Raw genomic sequence first — 25,391 nt, 5'->3', positions numbered from 1 at the left:
CTACCTCCTAATAAGGTATTCAGTGACAGAGCAAGCCAATATTTTTATCTTCGCCATTTTCCATCTTCGAGCTCTCATTTCCCTTCTTCCTCATTTACATATTCACCAATCTCTCTGCTAGATTACCTTCTTACTTCGCTCTTCTTTTGCATGCTCAGCGGTTCTTTGATTGAAGGCACGAAGACTGCAGCTCCGGCGTCGAATTGAAACAAATATCAGCGCGCTGCTACCGGCGAGACATCGATAGCGTATCGTTGCTCTTAGAAACGGGTTCTTGAAGTCGCATTAACGTCCCCAGTCACGTGAAATGATGCCGATTTCTTTTTACTACTGCAGCGTTTCATGGCGGATGCACCATTCTGTGGAAGCTCCTAAGTACTTGGAAGTTAAATATTGGATCGGGTATTGGCTTGTTCGGAAATGTTTGATTATATCAGTCTACGTCGTTGTAACCTTTACGCGTTATATTTCTTTGTAAATCGTTCTCCTCGTATCGTTCACGGTGCTTATTATTCGTCTTTAGAACTGTGACTTTAAGAATTATAATTAGTAGACTGTGGATCTTACGGTAGGTGGAAAAGGTGCATAAAATGTCCAGAGTATAGTGCTTTCTACAACACCTGGTAGTACAGTAAATAAAGCAATTTCCTATTCAGGTCCTACGTTTTTAATTATATTGTCAAAGGAATTCGCCTAAAAATCTGTTGTCCAGTGATTAGTTTAATTTCGTCGAACAGAATTGCAAGATGAAGTCCGTGTACGTTACAACTGGCTCAATGAATATTATTAACAAAACTGCTGGGGTGGATATTCTTTGACTTAATGGGAGTCAATGAACAAAAAATAGAAGTAACTTTTTCTTTACAAAACATGTTTTTATAAAGCAGATATTTTCCGAAGAGCGTGAAAAAAAGTGGTCACTTTTGCCACATCAAATTTCCACGAATAAACTCTTCAAGTAGCTGAATGCCAAATATTCATTTTCTGTGATATTTGGCAGCGATTTGTTCAGCAAAAGCAACCGTTAGGTCAGATCAAATCTATCGCAATAGCTCTATTGACTGGACTATCAATAGAATTCGCCGTGTAATGTAAAATGCATTGATTCTACAGAATAGCCCCTGTAATTGTGATACAGCTTCAAAATGCCTATGGGAATTCAGAGTGTAATGTAAAATGCATTGGTTCTATAGACCAACTCTTGTAATTGAACTATAACTTGAAAGTGGTATAAGAAAGTATACGACAATTTCATTAGGCAAAATTAAATAGTTTCGAACGATGTCTTCTTTGGACCTAGAGATCCATCTCTATTTTTTTAAACTGTATTGACAACTATTTATGTCATTGCACTACGTTTCTTTAAATATGAAAAGAATCTTTTCACGCCAACCATCAGCTTCGATTGAACGCTTCGATTAAGATAGGATGACTATACTCTTAAAGTGTCTGAAATATCTTGTAGAGTAGACGTATATAAATTGCTATGTATAAATTGCTATGATACAGCACTTGCGAAACCATTTAATTTCGTTTAATGAAATTGTCGTACGTGTCTTGCCGTCTTGCAGATCTAAAATATCATATTGCGCGTATGTTTGCAATTAGCTACAATATAACTTAGTGGATAGAGAACAAGGTATTTGTTAGTCTTGTCAGTCGTTTCAATAATGAAATATATCTAATATTCTAGAAAATCAAAGAAACCAACAGCTTGTATATATTGCATTTTACTATACGTATTTTTTAATAATTATTAATAATAATCGTAATAATATTTTCTTCATATATTCTGACTAGCTAATATTTAACATATAAAAGCACACAATTTAGAGACACTTTTACCTTATGATCTTTAAACAATATTTAAAATCGAACGATAAAAATACTTTCGTCAGACAGTGAACTACGGCGATGGTCAGAAGGAAGTTTAACATTGATATATTTAATATCATGCTTGTACATATGATTATGTATTATGCGATTATGTAGTATGTAATAATTACTTGTTTTGAAGTATACATACAAAATTGAATGTGCCTTTGGAGCGTTGCTTTTATCAGATGCCATACCAATATTCGTTTTTATTACATTTTTGTAGTCACATGAAAATACTACTAATATGAAATTTAATATGTTTTAACTTAACCCCTTAACCCCTTAACCCCCGCCGATCGCGCGAGCCATAGTAAGCAAGAAATTCGCTCTGTTCAGCCGTGTGCCCGAACTGGCATGCTCTGTCTGCAGTATACAAGACAGTATACTGGCTCTGTCTGACGACATGTATATTTAGGGGCTACAAAAGGAACTGTGAAATAATAAACAACGTTCGAGGACAAATAGTGTTTTCAAGACGTCTGGGGCGTAATCGTGATCAATTGATCAGTTAACAGAAACAATTTATTACTTCAAAGTGGATAATGAATCGCTAGAAATTTGTAAATTACCACCAGTCTGACTCGTGGTTTTCGCTTATGGCACGGATCCCTTACCACGAGTCTCGCTAGTGGTTATAGGTCAAGGGGTTAATGAAATAGTATATAGCTGCTATGATCGATACAATTGTGTAAAAATATTCCCTGCAGCCACCGTGTATTATACATCTATTAATTGTCCTTGTCAGGTAGATTTCTTTTCTCTAATGTTACGCTGATATTTGGTATTCCCTATCATTTAAACTTTCTCTTAATCGCCACTGTAAATACACCCTCGTATGAACAATTTGACAGCGTAAGAGAAAATAAGAAAGATCCATTTAATGTACTATACTTCTACTTTCTTTCTTTTTTCTTTTTTTTTAACTAGATGCACGAAAAAGATATTGTATTCGAAGAAGGTCCGCCAATGTCCTCCGTCTTCTTGATTTAACGCTGATCAAACACGAACGCCTGATATCCATTGATCGTCGATATCTTTCTTCCCTCTGTGACAGTCGATGTCGATCGAGGTTGGCTTCTTTTTTTAACGGTGAAGGAAAAAATGCTCGTCTGGGAATGCCCTGCGCACGCGATTACGGCTGAGATGGACACCGTGTGAGAATAGAACGACGACAACCGTGGCGGTTCATATCCTGTGCACAGGCGTCGTCTTCGTTCCTCTGGATTTCATTGCTTATCTCGTGTCAGTGCACGGTGTTCAGCAAAATAAATGACGGCTGTGAGACGCGTGCACAGTTGCACACAGATGATACAGAAAAGCTGAACTGTCACTTTCAAATATGCATATCTGTGTTACAGTGCATTTTAATGCGTGTGCTTCTTTATTTCTAGCGATACGTATCTTCGTGTAATGTTGATATTTGCTGTACTATCTCTTTTTTCATAGTTCTTCCTCTGTCATTCAAGTGTTACGATTATCAGTCGCTGTCGTGGAAATGATAAATTGAGCCTTCTGGGAAAAAAGCCTGTGGTAAATAAATATATCACGATTGAATATATTTTCTTTGTCAAATGGTTGAATTATTTTGCAATATTTTTATACCATAAAACGTTCTTTCCAAGCCATTATAATTATGAACTCGAAGGTAATTAACATTAAAGAACTCGAACTGAAACGTTTGACCCAATTTATCGCATTTAGCATCTTGTTTCGCGGACTACATTTATACAGTTCTGCTCAGCTCCTTTAATTATTTTACATTTCAGCTTATATATATTCATAAATAATTATATAAGAGAAACAGGATATCTTCATGTTTGAAAGTTATGAACATGTACTTGTCTAATGAAACATTTCACGTGACGTAATTAATCATTTATTTCAGAATGAGATAGCAGATCGGTCGTTAATATAAAACAGAAACGAATGTTAAATAAATTTCGTTTCTCATTAAATTCGCCAATAAAATTAATTCGTTTCAATTCTAGCAGTTAGAAGAATTTAATTTTCGTTCAATCCCTTCCCAGTGTTTTTAATTATTTATACGATTATAATTAATCGCGTTGAATCAATTCATCTGTCGTACATCTGCTTTTTCCTTAAAAAATACTTTAGAAAGACAATATAATCTGAAATGACTGCGTATAATTTTTTTACGTAATAGTGTAATTGTAATTAGCTAGTACGTAATTAGTATTTGGCTATATGTAATTATCAGAGTGCGGATTCTTTCGCAAATTTATATTTTTACAGACACAATGAAGATTATGTAAGTTAAACAGAGATTCGTTTCGCTTGTTAGAACTTCGTTTCACTTATTCTACTATAACTCGTATATTTTCGTCTATTATGTGCATTCTGTGCATTTTTGCATTTTCAGAATTTGCATAAATGCGTAAAAATCCGCAGTCTTGTAACTACATACTGCCCTTAGATACGCTCTGTATTTAACGTTCATTTAGTAACACACCATCGAACGAGCTGAATAGGAACAAAGCTTCAGATGGAAATAAATATTTCATTAGAGAGAAAACAAAATTGCACGTTAAATCTAATTGTTGCATATTAGAGCGAAGGAGATTGGCAAAGGAGAAAGAAGGCCGAGTAAGAAGAATTGTGTATTGCCAATCCTGCTTTCTTCCAATATCGAACACGATAGCTAGAGATTCAATATAGCAAACGGAAAGTCGTTTCTTTAATGATAGAATTTTTGAAAAATTAGTATTACGAGAACGAATTTTGTGAGATATGCAGCATCGATATATGCAGAATTGGACGATACTAATGTTACGGGATTCAATCAGATATTGCAAAGTCTTCGACGGATTAACTCCACTGTCTATATATGTACAGCATACTTGAAGTTCTTGAAGAATAGATTTACGCAAGACAGACTTGATGTACGTACCTCACCTTCACTTATATCACAATACTTATCGAGTAGGACACACTGATGTAGTATTATGCAAGCATCGATTTTTCATTCTTTCGAATGAAAAGAATGGTACGTAATAATAAAGGGCAATGATAAAGCATAAATGAAACGTAAGCGTAGTGCAAATTACTGCTTGCTAAGGTCTATAGACATGCGATGAACTCTACATTACATGGCAATGGAATGTATTGTGATGTAATCGTGACATTCTTACATACACCGACGCTCTATGGTCATTGTGTAGAGAACGTATTGATGTTGACTTCAAAGTCACAGTTGAAAGCAATGTTTGATCATAGTGGAGCAAGAATAACCGCTATTGAAAATAAAAGCAATTAAAATTTGCAAATAAAATCAATTTAGCTGCATTTATTTAGGAGGAATTATTTGTTCATAGGTAGAAAATAATTTTTAATTCATGTAAATATCCAATTTAATACTTATTTAACTTTAATCAAAGCTACATTACGGCATAATGGAAATAATTTACTCGAAGTTAACGCTGCAGATACACCTATTTGCTTTAATTAACTGGCCTTTTTGTAACTTTTCTACGATACTTTCGTACTCGTGTGTTCTTCGCTTCGTATTATTAATTAGTAAGATATAACGGTACCTGATTCTACAGTCAATTGCAATACTTGGCTTAATCGAGTAGCAAAGGAGTTAACAGAGCGGAAGAAATAATTAGAGCTTGATCATTACCCTATTAATTACCATAGACAATCGGAATTACGTTTGATTCGGATGTTCCTTCGCCCGCGATCTTCTCCCAAATAATGATAATATGTAGCGTATACGCCTCTAATCAAGTAAGTACTACATATTAGCTGTCAAACAAGAAGTAATTGATTACTCGTAACAAACTATGTATAACTAATCTTGTTAATACAGTAGAAGCTCAATTATTTATCAGAACACTGATTAACCGAATGATGGATTATCGAAATGTTGATTAGTGGAAAATTTGTGGACGGTTCCCCGTAAAAGATTGGAACAGGAATAAAAGCTGAAGAAAGAAATCGTTATATTTTTACTTACGTTTAAGCATAGAAATTTTTGTCCGTGTTTTTCGACTAATATTTATAGAACAGTTTGGAATAAATGGTCTTCTCTCGCGTGGAAATCGAGTTATTCAATTATTCGTGAAACTCGATTGTCCGAACAAAGCGTGTTGCAATTAGTTTGAACAGAGATTGTCTCAACTTCCCGCGAACGGAACAGGAATTTGTACGTTTTCAAAATACAAAGCTGCTGGCTCTGAGCGTAGTACGTGGCGTTGTTCATACAGCAACAAAAGTATGCCTGCAACAGTTACTATAATCAGATTGGAAGATTGGAAACAAAGTCCGAGAAGTAGAATGATTTTCCACTGAACTTAAACTGAAATATTAATTAATGTCTTTAACATCGTTCCTCCAGGACTGTCTCAATGGATCTCACGTGTATCTGTCAGCGGAACGCAGGATGATTCAATCGCTTCGCAAGCCAACTTTTCGATTATGTGACATTACTGTCTTATAGAGGTGTTCCTGCAGATCTTACGGTCAATCCTTTGATTTCGTTTATTTTGAGTTCGTCAGGTACTTCGTCAGGTGATCTCTTTCGGATGAAACATAACAACGACCTGTTCTATCTACACGAAAGACACGATATTGCTTAGCCTATTTGGTTTCCTCTTGTGTCAGTCTGTCGGTTTCTCTCTCAGTTTCCCTATTAAGAAACAAATGATCAATTGGATATTTCCAGCTAATCTATTGTGTAGATGAGCAGTACTATATCGTATGTTTTACCTGTCTGTGCTTTAGTAATCTTCACGTATCGCGATCTCTGCGTGCAAGATGTCTGAGAAAAGTCTCAACTCTTATAAAAGGCTCGTAAGAAGTGTCGCACGCCTTGTCTTTTGTCTCCTTGTTGAAGAATCGACTGGCAGATGTTTGCTCTAACTTTCGTGAGAGTCTGCGATGATGTCGATCGCCGTTAATTGTGACATGGTGTGACTGAGAAAGTATCATCTCGATTCTCACGATTGCTATCGCATTCCAGCCAAACCACACTCTTCTGAAAAATGTACAATATTTGGATCCGCTTGATAACTCATCACAGAAAGCAGCGTCGAGCATGTGCCTTCGACAAAAGCTATTACCAAGGAGCAATCTTTTCCATGTCACTAAGTCGCTCCATTTTCTGGTTATAAATTGCCTCTTACACATACCTTTCGAGGGTCTTAGGGATATGCTCGACTAGAAAACATTTACGCTGCTGTTGTTGAAGTGACATTTAATTCTCAAGGAAATTTCATGTAAATGGAAGTTTTGTATACACGCAAGGTGTATCGTAATATGTGGGACCCAATTCAGGCGCAGACAGGAAGCACAAAAAGAGCGAAAACCGTTCACGTAAACACGTGTTCTATTCGACCTTGTTTCAAATTTATAGCCATTTTTGTGCTTCGGTGATCCGCAACTGCTTGCCTCGAAGCTGTTAGCCACTGTCTGTATCCGAGCTTGCAGTCCTCGTATCACAGGATTTCGCAATCTCTCAAAAATTCCACGTGCTTGTTGAATCTGTTGGCAACCTTGTCGTATACATACACGAAGTACTTCGACGCTGGCAATTCGTGTCGAATACACAATCGTTTTCAAGTGCCCCAGAAATACAAATCTAGTGGATTTGAATTCACCTACCTATTTAAATATGAACAAATCGTGAAGGTGATCAGTTGGACTATTGAAGAAGAAAAATCACTATAACGAATAGCTACGAGCCTTTTTCATTTTTCATTGTTTTCTTGCGTCCTATCTGTTCCTGAAGTGGGCCGCACACGTTGTGATACATCCTGTACACAAATGCGATAGGACCTCGTACAACGCGATTAGAAAATTGCTACCGCGTATGAGGCGATCTTAAAATTGCTGTAAAACACTCTATCTACAGTTGGAGACAGAAATAAATGGCAATGTAGGTAACAATGAAGTTTTGTTCAATGTTGCTTGCTTGCAGAGAAAATGGAAATATTAAAGAGGCACTGTGCTGATACGAACAAAATTGTAGCAGTGTCTGGTTATGTAAACTTTAGTTGAGCTCCTACCTGAACTGTCGCCGACTAAATCCACTTATATGAACATTTAACAATAATCATGTAAACGACAGAGACACGCGTTATGTGACACAGTCCTATGGCAGTCTGTAACGTTATTATGTATTTAACAGCGAATGTTTCGTGGAATCCTCTTATACGAATATGAGCTTCTGTTATGTGAACGAACAATCATAGGTGGTGGGGAGAAATAGGTGGACTCGTATTATGTGAACGACCTGGTTACATGAACCAGCTTGTCTCTCGACAGGTTCATATAATCGTACTTAAGCCGTAATTTCAATTATTTATTAAATAATCTATGTACCATGAGGCATAAGGCTTTATAATAAATAAAAGTTCAGTTTATGACGCTGGTACTGGTTCGATTAAACTTCATAAATACTTATTTCCACTATCTGTTCGTTTACATATTTTTCCTTCTAACTGCATACGTATTTACAAGTATATTACGCGCTTGAAAAATTCTCAAGTTATTCTCCAAGATTAGCTCCTGTAATAAATTCACGTTTACGGCTGCGACATTAAGTTTATTTTGAGCATGCATTAAGTTTAATGGTCAATTTCATGTTGAACAAATGGTACGTAGGACGCGAGCCATCTCGCGAGAACCTAGCAGAATTTCACTCTATTCCGTTTATCAACGTAGAACGTTTATCGCGACAAGATTGCTTTTAAATCTGTACTTCTGATAAGACGAGGCCCAAGCTTCGGTTGAAAGGCGAGTAAATGCGCGAAGCGATATGCCTGCAATCTCGTGAAAATCAGTTATTAATGTTCATCTAGCTACGCAAATATTTATATTTAAGAAGATAACTCAGAACTGCATAACTTTCTTTCATTTTTTTATCTTTCTTACGACGATCTTTCTATGTTTGCTATACCGTAATACCTTATTCGGAGATATTCGTGTCTTCGAAATACACAGAAAAACAGAAGACTATGATTCCCCTAAAGATTTCTTTATTTATACCATTATTCATTAAACATAGAATTTTAATAATATGTACATAGCGATTTGCGTAATATATTGTTTTAAATATACAATTTAATCGTGTTTTATGAAGGCTATAAATATTAAAATGTGCGTTTTATTTTAGAAACGCAATAGTTTTCCGTAATTCCCAAAGACACACTTTACAGGTATATGCATATTACATGCAAATGGTATTATTTAAATACAAATATAAACAATATGTGCGTAGGATATGTCATTTTCTTAAAGACTGTTAGTTAATAATGCTATAAACAAAAATTACAGATTTCCATTGTTATACGATACATATTTATCAGCCTTTTATACCGTATGTATTTATTCGAACAGAATTCCCACGCAGGAAATTGTTTTTGTACTGTTATTGATTACAATGATAATATCAGAGTATTAAAAGTTCTACAGTAGTATTTTTATTAATTTTCCTTTTTGTCACGGGCTTTTGGTATTTAATTTAATTTTGGTATTTACATAAGTAAAATTTTAAATGTTTATAGCCACAAATGCTTTTACTTGTTTTATGTTTTTATTTTCTTTTCGTTGTTCTACATTTTTTACGATATTCAAAAAAAAAAAGAAAAAAATTCATTTAGAATTTCTAAGCGACAAAAAGTTTATAAACGAAACTTTCGAGCAGTGAAACTGAATAATAAAAATTTGCAAATATAACAAACCATCTCAACGATTTATAAATGAATTCGCTATGTAAATTAATTGTAAATGTAAATAAGATAATTTATCATTAATTAACACGAAATAACGGTATTTAATAAATACCTTGAAATATTTTCAGTTGCCTCGCTTTATTTTCATCTGTCTGGTCAAAAATTTAAATACACAACGTTGCTTATGATTTCTATCTACAAACGATAAAATTTACGTAAAAAGAGCTATTATTGGGCGATTATCGTAAAATTTCTTTCGAGGTTATCACCGATTACCATAAATATCGTTAGTCGCCATAGCCATTTACCATATACGTTGCCTTTATTCCTTCCGGAGTAAAGAAATTTGGTCAACCAAGAAAAAGTAAACGGCGAATGTCTCGCTCAACGCGCTTTTCCGCTGAAAACCAGTCCGGCCTCATTAAAATTCATAAGTTCTACAACAGAAAAACAAATCTCTGCTGACTGCTCGTACGCTAACTTCCTCCTATCGAACGATCAGGATTACATTGATTGCATCGAGTCTTCCACCGAAAGACGTATAAAACGAGACCAAAACAGGACAATACGATAGAGAAGCGAAGGACAAGGGACCAGGTTGAGTATCGAGGTCTTAATCAGAACGGGACCATTTATCTTCGTTGTTGCAGTGCTTGAACCAGGTGACATAAAACGGAGTGGAGGTTGATATGTATGTGCCTATACACGTATCCCACGTAACGATCGCGATATGAGCCCAGGAACTCCTACGGGAGGTGGCCTAGCTAGGTGAACCAGATGCGGCTCCCAACCGCGGCAATTCATCTTCGTTGCTTGCAATACCTGTTTCGCTTGTTTGTCTCCGAAGACGAATAACAGACAATGACCGTGCCTCGTCTCTGACGTTCGCTGACGTTCACTCTATTCTCTGCTTTAAATTTTCTCGCTTCTTTCCCTCGGTCTAACGCTTCAATGGTCGACACAACATTCATATCTTCATTGCATTCTGTCTGCCAACTGAAGTGTCCCATTGTCAGCTACGATTGACTGCAGTGGTTGAAGATTTTGTCGCACAGATTTTTGTTACCATCATTTCCCGAACCCTGTTCGCATTAGGCAAGTCCAGTTGAACTGACTAGGTCACTCAATCGCGAGTATGAGTATATATATTATTATGGATTTTATTGGAGCTGCTTCGTATAGCATTCGTTGAACCCATAAACGTTAGGCAACTATAGTTGAAGTGGCCAAGTCGTTCAATCAAAGATAAAAGGATGGACCGTTTCTTGAAGTTATTTCAACTTGGTTGACACCGTGTTTGCACGGATGAATTTGAACGACTTAAGGTCGGCCAACTGAATCGTTCAACTAAAAGTTGTCTGATGTAAACGAGGTCTTAGAAGCCATTCTCTCCTCTGACAGTGTAATGGAAAGCAGAAAAGGAAGAAAAATGGAAGGTGACGCATCCTGGATAATACTTTCTATATGGTAGGTTTGTTCCTTATAGATGTTGGGACAGTGGAAGTCGAGTCAGAGGATACGTTTACGTAGATGGAGTGGCTAATACACCGACTGCCACGCGAATTTAATATATTTTCTTGTGGCATCTGTGATAGATCGAAATATACTACACCATAATAATTAATTTTGAAAAAATTACATTATGTTGTATATTTGTATGTTATTATATCATTGCAGGAGGAATATCTTATTGCGTTTGTATTGTAGTATTTACACACTTTATTACGACAATGTTATCTGAGTTATTCACATTGTTGAAAATTTGTTAGTCCATAAAATTTGTCTTATCTTTATGACTCTGAAAAAATTGAATAAGGTGAATCACCGACGACTACCGTGAGTCAACGTGAGAAATGGATAGTTTTGAACATTATGTATTGCTTCAGGTCCTCTTAACAGTTGATAGTTTGATGGAATTAATACGACTCAACATTTTCTTGTCTTAATTATTTCTAATTTGGGGCCATTTCAAATTACACATGCACACGTAGAAATTTACTTTAATTATTCTAAAGATAATTAAAATAACTCGAATCGTACGTAGCAACTAATCGTGCCAAGAATGCAGGTAATTTTCTCTAATTTAAATTTTTTAATCGAGGACGCTCAAAAAATTTGGCTGCTCTAAAGGATTAAAAGGAGAGGTTTTTCTATTTTTCCTAATAATTCAATATAATGCAAGTCAATAATTTAAATTTTGAAATTTATTTTTCTCGTTATAGGTGTTTCTCCATCATTCTGAATATTTCTCTCTTTTTATATTACATCGTGGTGATTTTAATTGAAACAAGAAGTACCATTTTCAATTTGTGCTTTATATCGTTGTAATTAATAGAAGGTAAACAATAAACGCCAAATTCTTTCATTCCATAAATTGCTCATTTAATAAAATACATAGTTAATAAAAATCATATTTGTTTTATGGAATTATGGTAGAAAATTATGGAATTTCATACGATAGAAAATTAATCTAATTATATTTGAACTGTTTCAGGTAAGTTCACGGTAACTGCATCGATGTGCGCGTACAGTCTTCCCCTGGCCTACGATGCTATTTTGCATTTGATGATAATGATAAGTAAGTTTTTACTTTTTCCTTCTAATTTCCTATTTAATCTATGTGTTAGTTATTTTCGAAAGAAAATTTACATTAATCTTAAGTCGCATTTCGGATATTGATTTAACCGGAAATCTTACAATTAATTAAAAAGATACTACGAGAATAATAACACATCTCCTGCTTCTATTACTAACGTAAATTTATAATATTTACGATGAAATTATAATTGACATTTCAGTAAAAGAAAAAAAAAAAAAACAACTCATAAAATCTACTTTACTGTGAAAGTTATCAATACTAACAATTACCAAAGTTAAAATTTATTAATATCCATATTACGATATCCGTGCCATTATGCATTTCATAATAGTTCATTAGTATTAAAATACATCGAAATGAAATGGAATTAGAATTTCGATTAAGCTGGAAGAAAAGGAAATCAAGGTTGAAACAGATAAAATCAAGACAGTATCTACGATAGTTCCCATGAAAAGTCAAAAACAGATACAGATTATTCGACCGCGAAACAATGTTTTCCTTTCAAGCTGATTGCTTTTGTTATAGCTAGCGTACTTCGACTAAAATGTATCCGACATAAATGGTTCCAATATTTGTTTCAATTTAATTCGTATTACCGCACATTCGATCGAGTGAATCATATTCGAATAAAAATTTTCACTCGCAAACAGCTTCAAACTTTGTATGTATTTTTTTTTTTTTTTTTCAGTCGTTGCTTGTTTTATCGCTTCGAGAAATATCATACAAATTGATCTGACACGATTATTTCGCTTTTGAACGCCTTGAACCATTTTTTCAGAGAAAACAATGTCTTGACAAATTCAGAAACGTCAGTTGAATTGAGCGCGAGGTGCAAACTGTGTCAAGTGGAAACAGCGAAATATAAATACACTGACGACATTCGTTTACTATCTTTTACTCATTGGTCGAATTATCGAGCCTTCATTCGCCTAATGAGACATTAGATCTCGTTACAGTAAAGTATAATGCTTGACAATGTTACGCCTCGTTTCACAATGAAACAACGATGTATTTTTATTTACAAAGCCCAGTATAATCTGAAAAGCAATCGTGTTTCGGTAGCCTTTTTGTCTGGTGGGCTCGCTCGTTTTTATTCGCTTAATCAGCGATATTTTAACGCATTTAATTCTCCTTAGTGACGCTACCTGTTATTTATCATGCTTTTTCGGCTATATCTGCCCCGATGTTTTATATTATTTTAGATTTATAGACTGTTCCATGGAATTGTAAAACTTTCAGTATAAATAGGTTTCATTTTGCAGTGTTCAATTTTTTTTGCGCCTGAACGAATCTGATTTATTAAGTATCACTTAATTTTTCTCTTAGTTTCATTGGAACAGGACTAGAAATATCTTTAACTTTCATAATGTTCGTGTCAGTGCGGATAGAAACATGTGTTTGATAATGAATCTTCTCAAGAGAATATCTTCAAACAACTGTGTATTGGTAGGTGTATTTTAAAAATACGTTCACGGCCAGCAGCGAAAGTCTATGTACAGCTTTTAAATTTCAAATACTATAAAACATTCTTATCTTTGACATGAAAATTCGTATTAATCGATCTTAGACACATACCCGAAAGAATATAATTTATTATGTAAATAATTACGAAGAAGACCAGCAACGCCCACGCAGCGAAATATATCAAAAGGAGATAAAAATATAGAAAGTATAATTTCATAAAAATGTCCGTGTATTATACGTGTTATACGTCGACGAAGCCATAAGAAGATAGATTTAACGTTGTATTAATATCTTATGATCCTAGGGTCTTGGTAAAATGCAGAAGTTTCGTAATTTCTGGTGTAATTCCATTTCAAAACTTTTGTGAGCAAATGCTTTATATTTCCTAGACCCTGCTGCGAATGTGTTAATATGTTAAGCAAATTCAAATTCATTTTCTGCTGTTATGCAAATATAATGTACACGATTCTCTGACAAAAGCGCGAGTCTGTGTGGCCGCTTGTGGCTGATTACACGTTAAAATACGAAATAAAGGTGTTTATTGAGATAAGTAATTTTACTCGAACAGCTAAACCGCGAGAAACATTCCTTTTTGTGCGAAATACGAGTAAACAAGGAGATTTACCTTTTCTAAAATATCTTACTATAATATCATTGCCGATGTATTTTACTCAAAAAAATGGGATAAAAAAGATATCTACGATGAATAACGACCTGTGAATAAATACCCATAATGATTACCAGTGACCAGAAAAAGAAATCTGGTATCCATAATGACTTCTGGTATTCTCAAAAAATTCCACCATTGATTATGGTCATCGGGAAGCCGAGAAACAATTTCGGCATCGATAATGGTTATCTATGGATAACAAAGAAAATTCTGACGCACATGATGATTACCAGTAACCAAACAAATTTTCTTCACCGATAATGATTATCACTGATAGCCGAAAAGAAAATTTCCTCATCGTTAATTATTTGATGGTTTAATTAGATTAATTGGTTATGGGTAACCAAAAAGTACTCTCATCGCTGGTAATGTCTCTAAACAAACCTAATTTCTGTAATCGATAATGATTACTAGAAAGCGAAAACAATGTCTTATTATGTATGATGATTATTCCAGACTGAAATCATTTAAATTAACAATAAGATACTAATTCTCGTATTACGTATATAGCTTTTTTCACTTGGCTCATAGCTGGACTGCGAGTTTTTATGCAAATTCGTAGCTGCATGGATATAATAATTTAAATAGTAACACGAAGAATCATGAGGAATCAGAATTTGATTTACCTGTTGAATGTTATAAAGACCACTGTACTTTGGATATTTTATATCCAGTTTTTGCATATCGTTTTATGGATTTTTGTATGTTTAAGTTTCTCATAACTGCGTAGAAACGCGATCTTTAGCTGTAACTGTTATGATTGCTGCCATTATTTTCTTTTCTTTTTGTTTTTAAGGCACTTGAACAGATCTTAGAAAGTCTGCTAAAAAGCAAACTTGGGAAATTAAGCGCAGCTAATGCGAAACGAATAGAATTCTTAGAAATCATTGAGAACAATGTCGAGGGAAGTCGGGGCGTTACGAAGAAAAACTTAACAAACCGCAGTGCAGCGCTGCTGCAACGCGTAACTGGAATTGTGATTCTATCGGAAACTTAATTACCGTTTAAATCGTAATTAAGACCGCGAACGTACGTTGAGGCCCGATGAATTTGTTCTTCTGCCTCGTTCTATTGTCGATAAATTGTTACGACGCTACGTGAACAGTGTCAACCTCTTCGCGTGCTTCGCCCGTTCGTTGGAAACGACTCTAACGAGACCGATTTATTTGAACCTTGTTAAAGAAAAAATTGCGCGTGCCAGGAACAGCACCACGTATAGTAAAGCGAAACTATTTAGCAAATACAGCGATGGGCAAAAGAAGCTTTGAAATTGCTATTTTACAAATGCCAATAACTTTTCTACTAAATTTTCTTTACCGTATTAGGAACGGTAGTCTATGCTGAGATATTCTGTATTATATTTATTCATTACTTTTGTCAAACATAATTTTTCGTTTGTTTGTAAAATTCTTTTCGTACCACTTGTCTCTTAAATTTTCTTTCGTCCGCCGTTGTACATGAAGTTCTATTTGCCGACAATATTGTAATTAATTGTCAAACATATACGACTGCTCAAACACTTTTTGCCACCTCGTAGACAGTACAGAGATATTGCTGTATACTTATCATCTTCTTATAAATAGAATCACCAAATAGTAAACTTTCACTATTTGTCCCAAAATTGGCCAACGATACATTACTGTTCAATATACAATTTATCGATGTATTTACTGGTTTGCAATAAAAATTTGTCAAATATTACTGTTTAAACGAACGTGGATAGTCCTTTTACGAGTTTGTGAGAGACCTTCTGATTCGATTGCTAACTTGAGAGACTAATAATCTTTTTCCGAATGTTCGGTTGTAAATGTTATTTAAAAATTACTGTGCCATAATTTCTTTCTCTCCTGCGATCGCCAGTATTTCAATGCGAATCTATTAGTTTCTCGAAACCAATCGTACCATATTATACTAATAAACTAGTAATCTAATTATTATCCGTTGTTTACGAAGCGCATATCTCTAGAAGATTAAAGAGGAAACACCCATGTGACCTAGTTTCGACATAAATGATCGATTAGTACCGTCATTACAAAGGTATGAATGTGTACAGCATATACACATGTATATGCATTGGTCTGCAATGGCATCTCGATGGAGATGACCAATTCACATGCTACAAATCCCAACGGTTACATTAGTCTGCCAAATGTCTGCAGAAATAAATTCTGTAGGAAAAATATGAGAAATAAGAATTATAATTAATTGTCTGTTAATTTTGTAGTTATTCTTCTTCAAATGTCCACCGATCCAAAGGTGCACAATTTTACTGCGATAGTCGTGCGATTCTTATACGTTCCATTTCTTTGATCGTTTTACATCGTAGACGGATCGAAGCTGCAGATTATTGATCATCGATGTTGGCAATTTTTTCGTAATTTTTAATATGAAACTTTGCATGATTGGTAGTACCATTAATCCATACTCGAGCGATGTGGCCCACAAGTATAGTCGTCGCGTCTACCAGCGAGATTTGGCGTAGCAATTGCTATTCGATGGATGGCGGCGAGGCTTTAATTAATTTTATCGATTAATGCGCACTACCTCGTCCAATTGTTGATCTACTGACTCGCCAGGTTTTGGCGCGATGTATTTTTACCATTTTTACGGCAGATATTTACGCGCGTACAATAAAATTTGTCAAGCGTTTGAGCGCGTATCGCCTCTCGCGATAAATGGGAACGTGAAACGGTTGTCAAGTTGGAAATAAAAACGGTGGTTGCACAGCGAGTTCAACGCCGGGCCCAGTAGCATAATCGAACGCGCAGTAATCTTCTTTCAGAGGAGGTGTATAATTACAAGAAACGAGCAAGCCAGCTTGATTCGTTTATCGTTGGTTAATGCAGGTGAATGGTTGGCGCGCATTTATGGTTGTCGCGAGAACTCGTTCGTAATTATCTGTTTTCTGCGATATTACGATTGGAACGAGGCCCTGACGACTGGAGACCCTCCGCGCGTTTCCTGCGACCGGCGAGAAAATATCGCGATTACGTAAGCGCGAAATAAATTCTGCAGCGCGCGTTCTGAATTGTAACTGAATAAATTTCAGCCGAGGAGAATTTAGCGGGTGCGTAGCAGCTAACGGGTGAAAATGTTTCATTATGAACGCGACTGTTATTTATCGTCTGTAAACTGGTGAATTGTAACGTTGATAATAATTTAAATGCGTGATCAACGTCCTGATGTAATCGCCACCCATGCATGGCCACTTCACGTTCCCGTTACCATTTTTTCACGATGCCATTTTTTATAATCCCTGGCAATTAAAACGGCACGCAACTTATCTGTTTTGCGCTATTCGTTTTCCCTTGTCCCTCCTTGTTGTTTCGGAAAAGATCTCCGAACACTTGTTTCTTTCAAACCAGATGTTTTTTAGTTATACAATCACGAGAGAAACTGACGTGTTTATAAATATGACCAAATTCTGTACCGTTGTTCGTTGGCATTCTCTAATTACTACGTAATTCTTCGTAAGCTCTGATCCTTGAACATGTTGCAAGTTTTAGCTTCCGATTTCGCCATTACAACGAGTACTCGCGCACAGAGTTGCAAATTCGAAGGAAGAAAAACTTAGAGTGAAAGAAATTGCAAGGATATTTCTTCATCGTCATATTATTACGATATGGTAAAATTAATTTTAGTATGCAGTGGGTTATTGGTTATGCAAGAATGAGGCAAGTTATGGTACACGTTTTTAGGAAAAATTATAACAAAATATTCTGCAGAAGATATTTATTCCCAAACTTAATTTCTAAGGACAGGTAAGAAAGGTTTACCTAAGCTTACATTGTGATCAATTTAAACAATAATTTTTAAATCGTGTTTCGAATATATTATCGGTTAATTTTTAATAATTAATAAGATAAGTGTTGCTTTCGATGGTTATTTTCTCATTAATCTGTACATTTTACTAGGATTCGTTATTTTAATAGAAATTGCGATACATAAATCGATAACAACACGATCGTTCATTAGATATCACATGCTCGTTATTTTCAAATATTTTTACTTGCTAATGAGAGATTCAGGCAATTTTTTGTTTCACCTGTATCTATTTTAGATTCACCAGATCAGTATTTTATTTTGTACGTATCTTTTTACGTTATACATGATTTAGGTTTTGACACATCTCCTGCTTTCAGCAGAGCGCAATTAGTATGACTGAATTTAATTTGGAGGCCAGATTTGTTCGTTAAACCGAGGTTTTCAACGCCTTGTGGCATTAAAAAATACGTTTTACGTTTATAATTATGAAATCATTAGATGCTTCCCGTGTAATGCGAAGCAAACCCGATTAAAGTTACGATGAGTTGGTTGCTTCAGCTTTTCCTTTACTGCTGACATCAAATTATTATTTGAATCGATTATGAAGCATTTTTAGTTGTCTTAAAGTTATCAGTCAGTCGTAGTTGCAATGTTCATCTATATTAATAGCGATGTCATTATCAATTTAAATTAGGGAATTTATTAACAGGGAATATGGTAATTAAGAAGTTGGATGCAAGACGTTCGTACGAACATCTACTTGGAGTACCTTCATGAGATTAGCGTAGAAAATATCAATGGTAAAATTTCCAATTAAAAATAAGAATAAACATACATGGATATTATTAATTTCAAATACGAATTATATACATTACATTAAAATATTATAGAAATTCTATAGTAAGAATATTATAACAAAGAGTTGTAGATACATAAAAATTTATGTATTTTGTAAAAGTTTAATTTGCTTTATAACGTTGATTAGAAAGACAAGTTGATATATGGTTTAATTAACGTATCATGTCATTTGACATTCCCTTCTAATTTCATTTAATTACTTGATCTTTGTTTTTGATAAAAGAAATAGATGTACATACGTTTCCACATGGGACAAGCCCAATTAGAATAAGTAACTTGTTGAATGGAGGTTCACGTAAATTAGATGCAAAATTTAGAAAAATTTATTTAAAAATGTCAATCAGATTTGCGATTAAAGAAGAACAAATACAATGCCTTCACTTATTTTCTCAAATAAAAAGAAAATGGTGGGAATATTTGCAGTAGGTATTTCATTTAACGTTATACACAAATATGGGATTTTTATTACAACCAGATAAATAAATATCCGCGTAACGATGGATATTCAAGGCGTCAAAAGAGAGGATCGAAGACTTGGAAAAAAGCTTACGGCATCCAGAAGGACCAAAAAGACGTCTAATCAACATAGGTCCTGCAATCAATCCTCGCGACGTAAAGTCGATTTTTCTCATTCACCGATATTCCTTGTCACGAGTGAGTTTCGTCGTCGAACGTAAACAATGAGATTGATTCACAAGTATGTTGGCTCAAGGTTGTCAACACGAACGACCCGTAATACGCAGATGTGAGCTTTGTATTGCGATGGAAAGAGAACATATGGAATATTTGTTATAGCAAAAAAGCTTTCCACTTCGTGTACGTTTATGTTAATCTCTGTTTGTGTATATCAGTAATAGTTTTGCTTTGAGAATCTTGAGCTAACGGACTCTTGAAACAATACGTTTGTTTACGTCGAACGAAGAAACTCGCTCACGAGGTGGAATGTTCATGAATGATAAATATTGATTCTGCTATGACTTTGCTACGTCTTAGAATCTTGCATCCTTTTCTTCAACACTCTGCATAGTTGCGCTGATGGTTCCCTTGCGTGAGTATTTATTTATATGCAGAAATCTATTATTTTACAACAATATAACATGGAACAACTCAGCAGTGTCACGTAAACTTGTGACTCAGATTATAAAAACAAGAAGGTTCAGCCGTAACACAACTATTAACTTTCTTTTTATTACACTTTGTTACGCACTTAATAGTCACGATTGAGTATACACTGAATTGACACGTATAAATTACACTTTACTCTAACAACTTTATATGGGAATTAAGTAGGCGACTGATCTAAGGGTAGAGACCCGGTAAAGAGATGTTGACTGTTCGCAAGATGGAAAATCAGTAAAGTTTAGCGACGATGTTGTGGCGGAGGAAAGCCAGTGATGGGTGAGTCTAAGGACACGAAAAGAGCTGATTTGTTAAGGACAAGTTTTCATTAGGAGAGTGAGGGAAATAGACTTTGCTGTCAATTGGCTAATTTTCTAGGTTGGTGGGTGAAGGAGGGTGCTAACCGCCCCTGAGAGAAAGTTGCTAACGAAAGATACCGAACGTGAGAAAAAATAACTTTCCCGTAGTAGATAAAAATGTAAAGAAGGCTGGAAATAAAAGATGCTTGTTTGGTCCAAAAGACTTTAGCCATGAAAATGCCAAGATTTATGGTGGGTCCTTAAGAATATCGAGGGTAGGCAGCAAGCATGTGTGGACATCTGGTTGCCATCTTGCCCTCGGTATGTGACCTGGTCTCTGATGTGGATTGAGATGTGATTGGTGTTAGAGGAGTTTGGTACAGTTTCAGTTCTCTTGCGTTTGATAGACAACCAGGATGTCTTTTGGATTTTCTGCCAGATGCGCGTAGGTTTTAATGTCGCGTACTGTGGCCTTCAAACAGCATGAATTATTTATTTATATTTTTACATAAGCTTCAAACCAGATAAGATTTTAGCAATTTCCTAGTCATTTCCCAGATTTACTCAGATTTACTTTACTTTCTGTATGTTTCTTAAAACGTTTTAGCATAAATCAGGGCGTTTCGAATATTTACATTTTATGAATCTAGAAATTAAGAAAGGCTTGTCGATTACACAATCAATGGTGGTCGAAATAACTCGATCGGGCAGTCCTTAATAAAAATTAGCTGGCTACAATTGTATTTGCGCCTTTTTCATCGATATTTGCGCAACCCGATTGTTTAGCTGAAATCGTGCAATTTCGCTGTATAACAATTCGTGTAATTAATGTTTCGCGTAATGAAATACGAAGGTAAAATTCCCGGGATTAAAATCCCGATGAGTTTAACATTCCATAATTCATTATCGTCAAACGTCAGAAATATCCAATAAATAACATTATTCGGATCACATCACGGACTGGTCATAATAATTATTGCTCTCATTGAACTTTGTCTTTTCATCGTCACAACTTCATCAGCTTTGCCCGCTGCAACGGATTTTAATTATTACGCGCACGACAGACCTGTACATGTTCTTTTGTCCGCCGTGTGTATTATTTTGTTGTTTGGAACGAAACTATTATGTGCCCTTGTTTTTCATCGAACGAACACAGTCTGTCCTTCTTTCGTATTAATCATGCTACATTATCTTGCAGTAACAGGCGAGGCTCGAACGTGTGTTTCGTGTTTGCAAACGAAAAATGCTTGCACATGCTGTCACTATTGCGTCCGTGCTATGCAACCTTCAATATTTGTTTTCAAAATTGCTTTAGTAAATTTAAAAAGATAAATCGTCTCGTAGAAGTAAAAATGTGAAAGATGAATACAAATATTACAAGATTAGAAATTGTATGTGACAATACGAAAGCGGATACAATTATTGTTCGGCTGTAAGTCTGTGCAAATTCAGCCATTTAAATTTTTAAGCCTTAGAGGAACAGTTTAACGAATATAAAACGCTTCGGATCAAACTTTTTAATTCACACAGTTAAGTGGCTTCTGTTCGTGCAATTAATTTTGAATTCCTTATCATAAATAATTAGCCATGTCACTGCGCCACGCCAGAGAAAATTACTTCAAGTTCCCAATGCGAGAATTGGTTGTAAAATACTAGTAAATAAAAGAAAAAAATATTTTGAATTTACAGGCTGTTCCGCGCAGTTAGAACGGAAAATATTTTTAAAACGGTTATAGACAAAACAAAGTGTCGTGGAACGATATTAAATGGTTCCAATCCAGCAGATCTCACAAAGGATATAATATACAAACACGAAGATGGTACCCCGCTGGGGGTAACCACCCACATGCTACGTATATTTAAGTTATAATATTTTACCAAATGTCCTACTGGACAAATTGTAAAATTTAAATAAATAATAAAAAGAAAATGGTTCCAAACGAGGTGTACGTAACTTTGTATGTACTAACTTTATGCATTTCTATCGGTGCATTTAAAAAATGAAGCTACGTCTTTCTCTTGAATTGCAACTTCTGCACGTCTGCGTGCGGAAGTATTAATGCTATTTATGCTTGAAAATTGTTAGTTCTTATAAAAGTTATTGCGATGCGAGATTTATAAATATCATAGGACATTTATATTCCAAGTAAACCGCAGACGATGATGACATTTATGAAAAATTGTAATATCGAAAAATGCACAGAATGCGTACAAGTCAGAGAAATATATCAAACAGTCAAAGTACGATATTCATTACGATATTTCTCGAGTAAAACGTATCTGCGCATAAGATGCAGCGTTTCTACCAATATTATGACTCAGTTGTGTTTATAAAAATATAAATTTGCATGACGATTGACAGTAGAATCACGAATGTTCGCGTAGCATTAGGAATATCGCGCTCCAAATACTTTTCCATCTTTTTATTCACGCTGGTTGCTTGTTAAAGCTATCAATCGAGGTAAGAAAGATTTTAATCTGTTTGAAAATATTTTCTAACAGAACTGTGATTTCCTTCATTCATACTTACGCGCTTGGAAATCTGTTTTCGCGGAAATTGAATGTACTTGCACTATCGGTTAAACGTTACACGATACTGGCACAATTTCAGGTTTAAGTTGGCAGGAAATGAAATATACAATTCATTCCATACCACGGAAACAATATCACGTGACTTAATTAAGTTAGTAACTAAATCTAAAATCGAAACCGCATATACGAGGTATATGTGAGGCAATGTATACGATCCTTAAATTAATTTCAGACCATCGCGGTTTATGCACGGTGCAGGCGAACTATCAATAGTATTCAATGTAGTAGAAAATGACTTACTAAACGTTAATCTGTCATTTCCTGCGAATAATCTCTCGCCGAAGCAGATTGCTAATTTTACGACCTTAACGTTATTTATCCCTGTATTTTCGCTTCTGTGATTCTTGTTACGCTTCTGGTTATATAATTTTTCTGCCTCTAGTTCCACCCAGACGAATATAATCAACGGTGATTTATGTAATGAGTTGCTTGAATATTGATCTGTTTCAATCATTCGGTTCATTTGTAAGTCACTTTTAAACGGTCAGATTGAGTCATAAGATGCAAATAGGCGCTCCGACTGCAAGTTCTAAATTACCTGCTCGCCGTTATGACTTATGACTTTATGGCTTTGGAGTTGGCGTTGCTAGTGGTACGACGGCGAGAAAAAAGCTGTCAGCGAGTAGAGATCGAACGGTAGTAAAAGTTTTTGCGCGATTGAAACGAACAGAATGAAACGGTATATCGCACTAATTAGAAAACCTTGTAATTCCGCTTTCATTAAAAACTGACATTTTGACGCCCGGTGGCGAACAGGAGCGCGAACTACGTCGATTTAAAAATTCTCTCGACTCTGGGAAAATCTCGCCAGTTTTAGAAAAAACGAACTTCCATATTCGTCTAATTCTAACATTACACGCCGCAACCGCGCAAAACTTCAAGTTTCACTTCGCTCTACAATGTGATGTGCTGTCTGCATCTGTTCGAACGCATAAATTTACGTGTCAGCAGTATTTCAACGGAATGATTCAAATTCTATTAACTGCATATTAACTGGCGTACTTGTGTATCGTTAATTCTGCACATTTATGTTGCATCGTGTTGCACAATTCTATAGTCAGTACTCTAAAGTTATAGTTTAATTCGGATATGCTACAAAAGTGTAAACATAGCTGCAGGCTCTATAAAACGTATTACATTTTTCACCTTTTGCACTCGAGGACTTCTTCGGTGGGGCGTAGCAGCTACTCCGGATGATTTAGCGTATACGTTTTTTTTTAATTTTTTTATTTAATAATTTCAATTCACAGTTTGTCCAATTTGGACATTTGGTGAATTTTTTTAGCTGTTTGATTATCGTGTGGGTGGCTACCCCCAGCGGGGTACCATCTTCGTGTTTGTTAGGTTACATCCTTTGTGAGATCTGCTGGGTGTTTCCTGGGCGTATACGTGACGCGTGTCTTACAGCTAGCGTGAAATGATTTTATATAGAAATTAACTTACAAACAGAAATTATATTCTAATAATTTATCTATATTTACATGTTCGGAAATATGATTTTGTAATATTAATTTCTGTATCTTTTTAATAATAATTTATAAAGGCATTCGCCAAGATGCATTCTTCGATACAATTGATCTCATTTTTCAGCAGTTCGAAATCAAGTTCATCTTCGTTTCAGCTAATTTCACTTCCGAAAGCCATTTTTTAAGGGTTTCTAAACTATAATACCTTTGCCATGATCGTCGAATCCAAACTAACTTTGCGGACGTTGTCAGAACCATAGTTTCCCAGGCATTAAATATTTGATCTCCATTTTAAAGTCTAACACTTTACACTTCCTAACGAAGAACATAAAGAACTGAGGAACCAATTTACCAACCAATATTGCGCTCTCATCAATCGCGGATGTCGAAATCTAACATAAACAGGGACTGCCGCTTCTCCCTCGTCACTAGAGTTGCAGCATGGAACGCCGTGGTGAATGAGAGTCGCCTCTCGAGTGCAAAGGGTTAATAAAATCAGATAACCTCGTATATTTCTTTAAAAAAATATGTTTGATAATTTTTAGGATGTATTCGTAGTTCTTCGGGCTTCCTACTTTGAACCTGAAATTTCACGACTACCCCGAAGCTTTGAAAACGTCGGAACAAAGCTCAACGTGCTATTAAAAATACGATGGAAACTGGAAGAATTGACATATTTTATTGCTACGCGTTATTGGATGGCTAATAATCAAGATAAAATTTTAGACTGAGAATTTTTGTGACGTCGGTTTTAATTCGGAAACACAAATGTGACTTGCTCTGGTAAAAAGGAGTTGGGTGCGCAAAAATCGACTTTGACTTTTTCCTGCTTTTCATAAACGAAAATATGCTGTTCCCGACGAGACCAACAACAAATCTCCAATAATTTGTTTACTTCAGAAATCGCGATTAGCAACGAACGTAGACAGTTACTTGTTGCATTAACAAGAATTACAAAACGTGTTTAATTGATCGTACGAGCTTCAA

General features: G+C 35.3%; 1 protein-coding gene across 5 annotated transcripts in view; it reads left to right on the top strand.

The window, feature by feature from the left end:
* The window catches only part of LOC122571660 (CCR4-NOT transcription complex subunit 6-like), a 925,145-nt gene that overhangs the window by 245,530 nt on the left and 654,224 nt on the right, over positions 1-25,391 (top strand). The window contains exon 4 of one of the 5 annotated variants that reach the window (XM_043735707.1): positions 12,067-12,150. The exons of the other annotated variants lie outside the window; for them this stretch is intronic. Coding sequence (XP_043591642.1) covers positions 12,067-12,150 — 84 coding nt within the window. The remainder of the gene's footprint in view (positions 1-12,066; positions 12,151-25,391) is intronic. 5 annotated transcript variants of the gene reach the window in all.

This window comes from Bombus pyrosoma, linkage group LG10, assembly GCF_014825855.1.
Source record: "Bombus pyrosoma isolate SC7728 linkage group LG10, ASM1482585v1, whole genome shotgun sequence".
NCBI classification, from domain to species: domain Eukaryota; kingdom Metazoa; phylum Arthropoda; class Insecta; order Hymenoptera; family Apidae; genus Bombus; species Bombus pyrosoma.
The sequence above is the reverse complement of the archived record's forward strand: the minus strand, read 5'-3'. Positions and strand labels throughout refer to the sequence as shown.